Source organism: Dasypus novemcinctus, chromosome 20 (assembly GCF_030445035.2).
Source record: "Dasypus novemcinctus isolate mDasNov1 chromosome 20, mDasNov1.1.hap2, whole genome shotgun sequence".
Classification (NCBI taxonomy): Eukaryota; Metazoa; Chordata; class Mammalia; order Cingulata; family Dasypodidae; genus Dasypus; species Dasypus novemcinctus.
In genome coordinates this window covers 30,487,168-30,500,178 of record NC_080692.1, presented here as the reverse complement: position 1 = coordinate 30,500,178, position 13,011 = coordinate 30,487,168, and the positions used below count along the sequence as shown (strand labels likewise).

The 13,011-nt window shown below is 34.4% G+C and overlaps 1 protein-coding gene across 2 annotated transcripts in view; it reads left to right on the top strand.

The window, feature by feature from the left end:
* LOC111762876 (ovostatin-like) overlaps positions 1-13,011 on the top strand; it is a 62,599-nt gene that overhangs the window by 25,750 nt on the left and 23,838 nt on the right. The window contains exons 14-23 of one of the 2 annotated variants that reach the window (XM_058282765.1): positions 493-638; positions 975-1,124; positions 1,820-1,987; positions 2,617-2,710; positions 6,033-6,147; positions 7,307-7,535; positions 10,134-10,260; positions 10,631-10,749; positions 11,251-11,302; positions 12,509-12,592. In XM_058282765.1, the coding sequence (XP_058138748.1) occupies positions 493-638; positions 975-1,124; positions 1,820-1,987; positions 2,617-2,710; positions 6,033-6,147; positions 7,307-7,535; positions 10,134-10,260; positions 10,631-10,749; positions 11,251-11,302; positions 12,509-12,592 (1,284 nt within the window). The remainder of the gene's footprint in view (positions 1-492; positions 639-974; positions 1,125-1,819; positions 1,988-2,616; positions 2,711-6,032; positions 6,148-7,306; positions 7,536-10,133; positions 10,261-10,630; positions 10,750-11,250; positions 11,303-12,508; positions 12,593-13,011) is intronic. The other variant, XM_058282766.1, reaches the window with a different exon arrangement.

Here is a 13,011-nt window from a genome sequence, read left to right as displayed (position 1 = left end):
ATTTTTCTTTAAAATCATAGCCCCTCATTTTTAGGGTTGTTTACTGCCCCAAATCAATGTTTGAGAATGTGTAAAAACATATGAATATGAATAGGCTTAATTTCAAAGAAAAAATGTATTAGTTAATAAATATTTATATTAATTATAACTAAAGCACTATTGTAAGGGACAGGGTCACTGACCCTTTCCTTTCTCTTCCAAGAAAAACAGTATCTTTACATTGAAACAAGGAAGAATTTTAAAAGTGAAACAAAGTAAGACTTTGAATTTGAAACATTAAGGAATGCCCAGCTGTCATTTTCTTTTATAATTTATTAAAGAGTTGGGTGACCTCCTTCTGGAAATGCTTTATGAATTAGTTTGTTAGATTAGGTATCCTCTTGTTCGCTGGCAGTGGGTGAGACGGCTAGAAATTCATCGAGGGTTTTGCTAGCTAAAGGAGTCGGCAATTTTTCTAAGACACTTTTCTAATTTGATCTTCTCTTTTCACAGCCAAAACTGGCACATTTTCCATCTCTATAGAAGTTAGCACTAAGTTATTTCCCTCTGCAGTTATGCTTGTCTACAGTTTACATCCTGGAGCAGAAATGATGACCGACAGTACCAGACTGAAAATGGAAAAATGCTTCAATAATAAGGTGAGGGGGAAAAATTCCCCTTCAGAATTGTTCAAGTGTTGGAAAACTGAGGAGAATTTGGAACATGTTGGCTTGAGAAAATTCCCAATTTCTCTGAGAACTGGAAAAGAAAACTAGTATGGTAAAGTTAATACACTGGGGGATTAAAGAATACCAGGATTACGGCCTCCACTTTGAAAGTTGTTCCCTTTCTTCTAAGTTCCAGATGCCATTTGGAGGGTAACTCGATTAGAAGACATACCTAAATGGTATGTGCATTTGAAAAAACTAAGGGTAGTCTGAAAGAATCTCATATGGCTTCCCATCCCTTGTTCTTTGTTCTATTATCATTTTCAGGTCGACTTAAATTTCTCTGAAGAAAAAAGTTTACCGGGATCCAGTATCAGCCTTCAAGTCTCAGCTGCGCCAAACTCTCTTTGTGCCCTTTTGGCTCTAGACCAAAGTATATTGCTACATAGGGCTCATGATCAGCTATCAGAACAAAGTGTAAGTGATTGAAACTACTTTTATTTACCATCCACTCTAAGTTTTATGTCTTTACCTCAGATAAAAATGGGAAAACTTAAATAAACGAGGGAACCAAGAAATTGGCAAAAGTCCACTTGGAATAAAAAGTATTTTAGGTTGGAAATCATGTGAAATGAACTACACTAATTCTCTTGTGGTAAAAGGAAGCAACACTTTTAAAAACAAATATTGACTGAACGTTTTCTATTCATAGCCATGCTACTGAGTATTCTGAAATACATTATTTCCTTTTATTTTTATATTAACTCTATGGAGTTGAAATTATATTTCCACTTTGACTAATGAATAATCTTAGGCTCAGGGAGATTTAATAAATTAACCAAGGGCGTTGTATGACAATGTCCTTGAATGATGACTCATCAAAGAATGTTGTGCTATCCCTTTATATGAAGTTCTTAAAATCCAGTTGATTCTCATCATTCTTTATTGGTTTTAATATGATTAAGCCAGTAATTGTGCAATTGATTATATGACAAATCAAAGTATTGATAGCCCTGTGATCCTATACTTTCCGAGTAGGTATTTTGTATAGATAAGATGACAATTTTCCTTAGGAATTTTACGATTGTATAGAAGATATATATATTTCTTGTGGGAAGAAAGGTAAATTATTATCCATTAAAAATACATCATTGATTTTTCTCTACCATTAGATATATAATCAGCTATATCATAGGGAACTGAGTGGCTATAATTTCAAAGGACATAACTTAGAAGATGTCCAAAAAGAACCATGTCTCGATGCTCAAATCCTTTACAAAGGAATTTATTATGAACCAACATCAGCTGACTTTGGAGAAGATGCCTATGACCTTGTGAGGGTAAGAAAATCATTAGTTAAAATGGTTAATACATGTGACAAAATCAAAATAAGAATACTAGAATGAAAACAGCAAGGAAATATTTAGAATGTGTCTTCATTAATCTAAGAATTCTCAGAGTATTGGTTTACAATGCAAGATAAAGAATATCTAAGAAAATTACCAGTTTTCCTGACACAATGTTGCCTGCATTATGTACTGGGTATCTAATATAAATTCCCAAACACTTTTCTCCTACCCCTACTCCCCAAATTGAAATTCTGTACTATCAATATATATATATGTTTAAAGTGTTTCCAAGTGGGCTTTTGTTCTAGTCCAACATAAAATGCCAAATTCAAGGCAGCAAATGTACAGTATAAGATTTTTTTTCATTCTTTCTCATTTAAAGATTTTCATCAACAGATGTTAGTATTAAGGAAAAAGGGAGCAAAAGTCATTATAATCGGAGGAAATAAAGGAATTGAAAACATGGAATTTGGAAAATGCCTGTGAATTATGTCTAAATATATGACAATTAGAATTGGAAAAGTAAATAAAAGGGAATAAATATGTAAGGAAAACAAAAACTTGGTCTAAACTGCTAGTCTGTATTGTCATATGATCTAAAACTGATCTTGCTTTGCAAGGCAATGGGATTAAAAGTCTTTACCAACTCTCATCTCCGGAAACCAGTTCTGTGCAAGAAATCCAGATATCGTTATGATGGTCAAAGTTATTCAGGTGAGTCTTGATATAACATAGAGGACAGGTGATAGATTGTAATTTCTTAATTTTGCAAAGCATTTTTGGGAAAAAGGAGAGGTTTTTTGTTTGTTGTATTTATTTTCCCCTGATACAGAATATTGGTGACATAGTGACAATATAGAGTATATGTAAAGGATATATTGAGACTATAGCAGGAGAATCTTTATATTCAGGAAGTTTACATTGAAGTGGGCTACAGACAATTCATAGAAACATAATTTCAGGTGGTAATAAGTGCTCTGATCATTGGTATTTCTTAAATAGTTACTCCAGTTTAATGATGAGGAAAATGATGCACAGAGATTACCTAACTTGCCCAGTGCAGCAGATAATTATTGGAAGAGACAGGATTGTAATCAAGGCACTCTGACCCCAAAGTACATGTTTTTTACCATTATATTGTACTCTTTCCAAAGAATTGCTATGGAGAAAATAAAACAAGAAAAAAGAAAAGAGCAGAACATGAGCATGCCATTTTAAATAAGATAGTCATAGAACACCTCTATGAAGAAGTGATTTTTGATTAGAAATCTAGAAGATGTCAAGGACCATACAAAAAAATTTTTGAAAAAATTGAAAAATAGAGAAAATATATGAAGGCATGATACAAAGGAGGGGAAACAAATAGGTAAAAACTGTATGAAGAGATATTTAACATCACTAGTAATATCATAAAAAAATAAAGGAACATCAAGAAATGAATTAACATATACACCAATTTCAAAAGGTTTAATTTCCTAGCTGCTAAAATAAATGCCATGTAGTGGATTGACTTAACAGTAACTTATTGGCTCATGGTTTCAGAAGTATTTTAGTTTGCAAAAGGCTGCCATGGCAGTGTGCCAGAAATGGGTTGGCTTTTACAATGGGAATCTATTAACTTAGAAGCTTACAATTTTGAGGCTGAGGTAAATGTCCAAATCAAAGTTTCATTAGGTGATGCTGTTTACCCTGAGGACTGGCTTCAGTGGTCCTGGATTCCTCTCTAATCTGGCAAGGCACCAGATGAGGCAAACAGCAGCATCTGCTGGTCTCTGCCTTCTGCTGTAGGCGTGGTTACTTTCTGATCAGTCTGTGGCTTCCTCTCTCCTGGGTTCCAATGATTTCAACTTCTGGCTTCCAGGACTTTCTCTCTTAGCTTTGTGGAGTTTCTCTTTGTCTCTGCAGCCTTGCCAATTCTAGTGTATAAAGGACTCCAGCAAGAGGATTAAGACCCACCCTGGGCTACAGCTTTCCTTAAGTAACCTAATCACATGACCCTTAACCAAATCTACCATAATCTAAGTTCTTACCTACGATAGGTTCACACCCACAGGACTGGACCAATTTAAGAATATAATTTCCTGGGATCCACAAAAGACTCAGACCATCACAAGAAGCTAGAAGACCTGCTCCTTTCCAGGGTGGTATCTTCTGGCTGGCTGACAATATTTGGGATTCCTTGATTTTTCTGTCACATGTCCTTTCTCTTCTGGGTTTCATTGACTCCTAGCCTCTGGTCACCCTCCATGACTTCTTTCTCCATCTGACTTTCACTCTGCTGATAAAGGACTCCAGTAATCCAGATTAAAGCCCGACAGGCTTTAGTTGGGCCACACCTTAACTGAAGTAACACCTTCAAGAGATTTATTCATGATAGATCCACATTAAGGAGCCACCCCCATGTGAGAAAAGTGTAGCCCACCTAGGAGTAGCACCACACACGTGAAAAGTTGTCACAGCAAGATGATGCAACAAAAAAGAAACACATATTCCTGGTGTCACCGAGAATGCAAGCAGACACAGTAGAACATACAGAGAATGGACACAAGAGAGCAGACAACTGGGGGAGGGGGGGAAGGAAGGGGAAGAGAAATAAATAAAAATTAAAAAAAAAATTCACCAAAAAAGAGACAACATGAATAAGATTTAAGCACAAAGTTATACATAGAAAATCTAAGAAACACAGTGAGATCTAAATTACAGTGTCATTTATATGACTTTAAAATAGATAAACACACTAAAACCATATTATATATCTGTGAAGGATATATACAAATTGCATTAGAGTATTAGACAATGTGTTGCTTTTAGGAAAATGGGGAGAGGTAATATTTTAATATGCTATATGGACATTAATACATATTATTTTATATTAGTTTATTGACATAGGGAGAAATTCTTTGCAATGTATTTAATAAAAACAAAGAAAAATTAATTACTAGAATATACATAAAACTCCTACCAATTAATAAGAAAATGTCTGACAATGCTCTAGAGAAAGTTAAAAAGCTAATGAATGAACAGTGCACAGGAGAGGAAATACATATGATTAATAAACATAATGAAATTTGCTCAATCCTGTTAGAAATTCAGGAAATATAAATCAAATGTGGTACAATTTTTACTTCATAAAAATTTTTATTCTGGTAATGTCAAATAACAGATGCTCTCATGCCATTTGTTTGTGAAAATATAAATTGGTCTCCAAGGAGCTTTTTAATGGTATTTTTCATAAAGAAAAATGTACATACCCAATAATCCAGAGAGTATACATGTTGTGTTAACTGCAGAGAAGTAGTCGTACATTAGAATATCAATGAACAAAGATACTGAATAAAACAGGAAATAAATCTGAAAATTTGCCCATCAAGAAAGGTATAGGTAGCACCGTAAAACAGCTAAAAATAATGAAATAAATATATTTATATAAACATTAGTATAGCTCAAAAATAAATTGTTAAGGGAGAAAAACAATTTATTGAATGATAAATATACTACCATTTTAAAAATAAAAGAGAATAGAAAATAGACCTATATTTTCTACGGATACGTGGAAGATTACATACAAGAGGGGAAAAAATGCAAGGTTGGTGGTGAGGTCAAAGGGGGCCTCACTTTATTTGTAATGTTTTAATTATTTTATAGAACAGTGTATTCCCATATTACTTGTGTATGTACTTATAAGTACAATCTGTCAAAATATCAATGATAGATGATCACAGGGATGAATAGTTAATATTCTCTTACTTTTTTAGTAAGCATTATAAAATATTCATAGAAAATTCACCAAACCTAAGGTGAATCCTTTTATCTAGGAAAAGGATCTTAAAGCATCATAAAAAAATATTGTGAGGATTAAATGAATTAAAATATGTGAAAAGCATTTGTATAGCGAATGGAACATAGCAATAATTCAATGAATAATAACTTCTTTTATTGACTTGTGCTCAAAATATAAGTTCATTTGCCAAAAAGTTGAATTTGACTTTTTTCTATATGAAATAGTTTATTGTTCATAATGTGTTTTGTCTTCTAGGAATACATTCAGAGGTAGATGCACGTTCTCAGACTTCTGAAAATGCTAACTCTTACACTGAGACTCTGACGACATCATTTCTTGAAACTTGGCTTTGGAAACTTGTCACAACTGAGTGAGTTTTTTTATTGTTTTCCTGTACTTAATTATTTTTTTCTTTTTACCTGAAAAACTGAGGAAAAATATCCATAAATACTTCTCAGCCTTAACAAAATAAATGTGCCCCAAAGTAAGAAGCTTAAAAGAGCATGTTGAAAACTCTTCAGAGCCTCTGATAGGCTTCTACTAAGTCCTCTCTTTTCATCCTTTTAAATTCTCCTTCTTTCATTTTTACTTACTTCTTTTCCTTATTCTGTTACTTTTTATTGTATATTTTTATTAGAATCTGATATTGTGGGAAGAAAAGTTGTATGGGAGATCATGAAACTGTTTTCTCTTATATGAATGGTAAACATAATAATCACAAAATACATATGGCTGTAAGGGAGAAAGGAGAGAGGAAACAAAATGTGAAGTTAGCAAGAAGAGGCAAAGAATGGAAGAAATAATGAAAAAGAGGTAGAAAAGGGAGGAGAGAGGTTGGGGAAAATGAGTTTCTAAGTAGGGACTGTAATAAATTCAAATATATGACATTTTAAAATTGTACGGCAGGGCTTATACTTCTAAAGTTGTCAGTAAAGTTGGATAAATGTGGCAAAACAAGTTTATGAGTAAATTAATCACTAATGCATGTATCCCAAGTAAATTAATGTCATTAGTTCATGTATCCCACCTATTCCAACATTTTTAAATACTTTGCTTCTAAGATCCATCAAAGCATCTATCAATAATTAAAAAAAGAGAAATATACACAGAAAAAAAGTATCTCTCTCAGTATTTTATAAGTAAGTGAGAGATCAATCCCTATGTCAAGTATTTCAACAATTTGTAATTTGGTAAAGATTATAAGGAAAGATAGATGATCAATAGAATTTAGAGTAAAAAGATACCTCAGAATTAAGAGACAAAATAGAGTCTAAGGAAAGTATAAATGAATAGAGGCTAGTACACCAAACACAGGGCTTGCCTTTGAGCTTCTTTAAAGATAAGGCATAACAAGAAACTAAAGAGAGGAAAAATGGGATTTATTTAAAAAAGAATTCTCCTTTTGTAGTTTAGCTGAGTGTTGACTAGTTCAAGAGAGGGATGCAAAGCTTTGAGTAAATGAATGATCCAGTTATTTCTTATGTGGTGACTGATCCTTTCTCCAGTGTTGTCTCAATCTTCTCCCTTAGCTCCACAGGTGTAGCCAAAATTCCTCTTACTGCTCCTGATACCATTGCACAGTGGAATGCCAATGGATTCTGCATTAACGATGAAGCTGGATTTGGCATCTCCGAAAACACCTCCCTCAATGTTTTTAAGCCCTTCTTTGTAGATCTTACTCTACCCTTTTCAGTTGTTCAAGGAGAAACATTCACTCTGACGGCCAATGTCTTCAACTCTATGAAAAGATGTATTCAGGTACTACCTTGAGTCTTTTTAGTAAATAGACATTTTTTTGTCAATAAATTGAACTTTGGGGGTACTTTATGTTTCCTAAATTTGTTTTGAAGAAATTTTATCAATCAGGATTCTCTAGAGAAACTAAACCAATAGGATATTGATTAGATCACTAAGTAGGTTGGTAGGTAGGTAAGTAAATAGATAATAGATGATAGATAGGTAGGTAGGTAGGTAGATAGATAGATAGATGGTATAAAGATATTTATTTTGAGTAATTAGCTCACGATTGTGGGGGCTAGCATATCCACAGTTTGAAGGGCAGGCTGGCAATCTGAAAACTCACTCAGAAGTTGACGTTGCAGTCTTGAGTCCAAAATTTGTAAACTGGCTTCTGGAAACCCAGGCAGAATTTTATGCTGCAGTCTTGAAGCAGAATTTCCTCCTCTGGGAAAGCTCATATTTTGCTCTTAAGGCCTTCAACTGATTAGATAATATCCATCCATGTTATGAAGGGTAATCTCCTTTACTTAGTCAACTAATTGTAGATATTAACCATACTTTACAAAATACTCTCACAGCAACATTTAGATTAGTGTTTAACTAAACAACTGGGTACTATAGCCTAGCCAAGTTGACACAATGAGACTAACTATCACAGATATTGTCGAGCTTTACACAGTCATGCCGTGGGGACTTTAGAAATATAAATTAGTATATCTGGATGGATGGATGACCAAAAGAGAACTGAAGACAAACTCGGAGGCATAAATTATCTTTTCCGTTTGTGTGTGTGGTGTGAGGAGGAATGATTGGATGAAGAGCTATCTAGCGCCTTCAATTCTTCAACATATCCAAGAACTTAGTGGAAGGATTTGTTAAATAATCAAGCTGAATGTTATTAAATTAAGTTTTAAATCTGCTTACATTTCCCCTTGAAATTAGCTGAAGATGTGTAGAATATATAAATGACTTCTTAGTGGTTTCATGGGCTCTTGACCATTGGGCAATAACTGTGGAAAAGCAGCAATTTCTTAGAAGAAAAGCACAGACTTTTCCCTCTGGGTTAAGATCTTGGTTTTTACACTTCCTGGCACTACTGCTTTGAACAAGGTACTTAATCTTTCTAAACCTCAGTTTACCAGTGTGTAAAATGATGTTACTATACATATTTGGCTGGATTCTTAAGAGCATTGAATAAAGTAATGTCAATGATGAGCCTTTCATAACATATTGCAAACACAGGCATTTGGATTATTTTCCCTTCTCTGTAGTCTTCAACTAAATGAAAAATTTTAGTAATATCTATAATGAAAGTATGGCCTTTTGCTATCTTATTGCTCACCTTTTATTTCAGTATGGTTTCAGCATGGTATGATGCTCAAACCCAACCCTTTATTGACATCCAATTATTTTATCAACCTAAGTAAAAAGCAATTACAGATTTACATAACCAAAATATCAAGTAAGATACTTGACCTATTAACATATTCTTGATTTAACTGAAACAGTTTATTGAAAAAAACCAGGTGTGTAAAAATCTATTAAGTTAACTGGGATTCAGCATTCAAGTAGCTAGTTTTTAGGGAAAAAATAATTTCTCACATTAAAGGAAGTTTTGTTCATTTGCTTCCTTGCTTGCTAATAAAAATTTTATTTCTAAGCCTGAGATGAATGCACTGTTCTAGATATTTTATATATGCTACCTGCTATAACAGACATAACAACTGTGAGCAAGAGAAAATAATGGGGGAAGTGGATTTGGCTCAACTGATAAGAGCATCCTCCTAACATATGGGAGGTCCAGGGTTCAAACCCAGGGCCTCCTGACTGGCGTGGTGAGCTGGCCCACATGCAGTACTGATGCGTGCAAGGAGTGCCATGCCGCACAGGGGTGTTCCTTGCATAGCGTAGCCCCACATGCAAGGAGTGCACCCCATAAGGAGAGCTGCCCCATGCAAAAAAAGTGCAGCCTGCCCAGAGTGGCAGCTGCATACATGGAGAGCTGATGCAGCAAGATGATGCAACAACAACAAAAAGAGACACAGATCCCTGGAGCTGCTGACAAGAATGCAAGCAGACATAGAAGACCATACAGCAAATGGACACAGAGAGCGGACAATGGGGGAAGGAGGGGTTGGGGAGAGAAATAAAATAATATTTTATTTTATATAAATAATAAATATTTATTATTTATTAATAAATAAATAATAAGTCTTTTAAAAAAAGAGACAATAATGGCCCTAATTTACAGATAAGTGAAAGGAAACTGAGGCTCACAGTATGATAACTTGATCTACCCAGATTGATCAAAACATCTGCTTATTTTGTGATACTTTTCTAAAGTAGTATATTATTCTATGTGACTTAACTATTGTTTTTGTTTTTTTTCCAAAATAATAAGTCATGGGTCAATAAGTGCCAAAGGTCAGATTATAGTAATTATGTAGCAGAACTTTGAAGGTTTCTCCATGGCTGATAAGCTATTTTTCCCATGGTAGGAAATATGGAAGGTGAAGAATTCCTTTAGAACCTCTGGGACATGCCTGGCTATATTATGTAAATGTATGGAAAGAACTGAATCTTCTCTTTTTCTCTTTTTGTATCTGGATCTCACAGATTAGTAATTATCTGGAAGCATCTAGCACCTTCCAAGCCACACTTCTCTCAACTGGTGATGAAAATCATTGTATATGTGCCAATGAGAAAAAATCCGATGCTTGGCTGGTTACCCTGCAAACAGTGGGTAAGATTGTCAATTACTATGTATTTTTACATTCCTTTTAAATCTTCCTCAGAGTTTATGTTAGTCTATTTCTCTTTTACAGCTAATTCACACATTGCTGAGTACCACCTCACCTGTCCCTTCTTCTATTCGGACTATAGTCTTCTCTTTTACAACTCAGGTCTACTCTGTCTTCAGACAGGGGTCAGAGTTGGAATCAAATGCTAGCTTTAAGAGCTCTCATACTGTCCATGTCAAGTTCTTATCTCTCTTCTGTAAAATGTTTAATTTATAATTTAACTTAGAGCCTAGAATGATCTCTACGTCCTTGAATTACTTTCAGTAGAAGGAACCACTGAAACCCTGACATTTGTATTTCCTGCCATTCAAGGTACAGTCAATCTCACTATCAGTACTGAAACCCTGCAGAATAATAACTGTGGGAGTGGGTCACCCATGGCCTCGGATACTGCCTGGAGGGATACACTGATTAAGCCGTTGCTGGTAGAGGTATGGCCTCAAAATAAAACTTATCAGCCTTGAAAATCTGTCTGTACTTCAAAATGCCATTTCATAGCTGACAGAAATAGGAACAAGCCATCTATCCAAAGAGACAGTACTATAATTTCATTCAAATTGGCAGACCAGGAAAAGAAATTTAGTCTCCCCCTACAGAGAACCTTTGTAGTCAAAGGTAAAACATTCTTGAAAGAGAGAGTTGGAATTTTGTAGCTTGAAGGATATTTGAGAAAATCCTTGCCTTTAAATTTAGAAACACTCAACTTATTCTATTATAGCATGCAAAATCCAACTTATTCTATTACAACATGCAAAATCCATTAGTTCTTTCTGCATTAATTCAGGTTTAAGAGTTCATGTACTCATTATCTGGGATAGAATTTTATAGCTGATTTGTTCTTTTCAAATATTATCATTAACTTATGAATATTCTTATTTACTTGATGTATGAAATTGATGACATCTTCCCTCTTTTCTTCTTCCAATGATTAGCCCGAAGGCACTGAAAGGGAGATAACACAGGGCTCCCTTATTTGCACACATGGTAAGTAGACACTTTTACCTGGTCTTGCTAATATGACACTATTGAATGAAACTTCTGTCTCTGTTTTGGAATTAATTGCTTTATTATTGATCTTTAGCAGCATGCTGCTATGAAAGATTAAACTACTTTCAAGTTTAAATATGCCATGAGCAAAATCAAAAGAACTTCCTCTTATTCCCTTCTCCCCAGTTTGGAAATACAAGTACACTGGACTTTCATTCAATTCTTATCTTACCCCTTAGTTCCTCTTCATTCAAGTCTTGATTTCTTCATTTAAAAATTTACTGTGATTACAAATATTCTGTCAAAAGACCCTAGTCAAAGTAGAACTGTTTCTATCTGCTTAAAACATTCATTTCAATGGGGCTTTTTCTTGTCATCCATCTCTGAGACAGATTCTTCCAAATCTTTCTTCTGAATAGCACACTTCAGAGGCCCACCCCTATCCAGGGCACTGACCCGTATCCATTGCCTACAAATATTTCTATTCCCAAAACTGCAACAACTAGATTGCCTTATATATAGCACCTGGCCACAACTTGATTTTTCTGTTATCTAAATTACTTTGCAATTACTCCATCTGTAGTATTTTTTTTTTTCATTCTAGAATTCCTTAGGCCCCTACAGTTGGAGAGGCCAGAGAGCTCATTTCATTTTCAATATATTATTACCTTAAGGAGCACACTCAGGTGTGGAGTTATTTCAATACTATGTGGAAATTATACTGACCTTGAATTCAAAACACCAGGGTCCAGAGTCTGTGTTCCATTACTGTTTGTGATCTTTTGTGATCTTCCAATTCCCTTATTTAATTCTGGCTTGAGCATTCTTTTCTACGTGGGGGGCGGGGGCTGGAATAGAGGAGATATATCTGACCTATTCATCCACTAAGTTATTTTGTGAAAATTCAATTAGATAATATGTGTGAAAGTATACAGGACATTTTAATGTGATCTCCAAAGTCAAAGTTTTGTCATGTGTTCTATTTTAATTGAATGTGAAATTTTTACATTAAGTCTGATTAATTTTTATCATAGGAATCCCTCAGCCCTTTTTTCCCCTGATTATTTTAAAAGTAGGAATGATTAATAAGAAGATATTAAGTGTTTTATCGATAGGGAGGATAAATTACAATCACAGTCAGAATCCTGGTCTTTACGATAAATGAGAGTTCTGAATTAATAAATTCTCTTTACTATTTCTTAGACTCTACAGTGTCTCAACTAGTAGAACTAACTTTACCAGAAAATACTGTGAAAGATTCAGCTAGAGTTTATTGGTCTGTCCTTGGTAAGTCTGCAATATAATGCAATATTGGGGAGTTATACAGACTGGGAGGAAAAAGAAAAGTTTTACTTTTATCTGCTTGGTCCTACTTGTTGGTTTTGTCATTTGTTTGGGGTTCCATTTCTATCCTTAGACTTTGAAGACTGAGGTTTGTGTATTGACCTAACCAGTAAAATACACTAAGAAAATTGCAGATTATGAAATCATATTATCTCATAGTCTGTAACAAATGTTCCTTCATGGTGTGGTGTGATGATAGAGGGGTATTGTATGGGAATTCTGCACATGTGCATGATTGTTTTGTAAGTTCACAACTTCTGCCATAGAAATATATTTTTAAAATAATAGGGTGGGTTAGGGGAAAAAACCAAATGCAGGATATGAACTATAGTTAGTAGTAAGATTTTGATGCTATTCTTTCC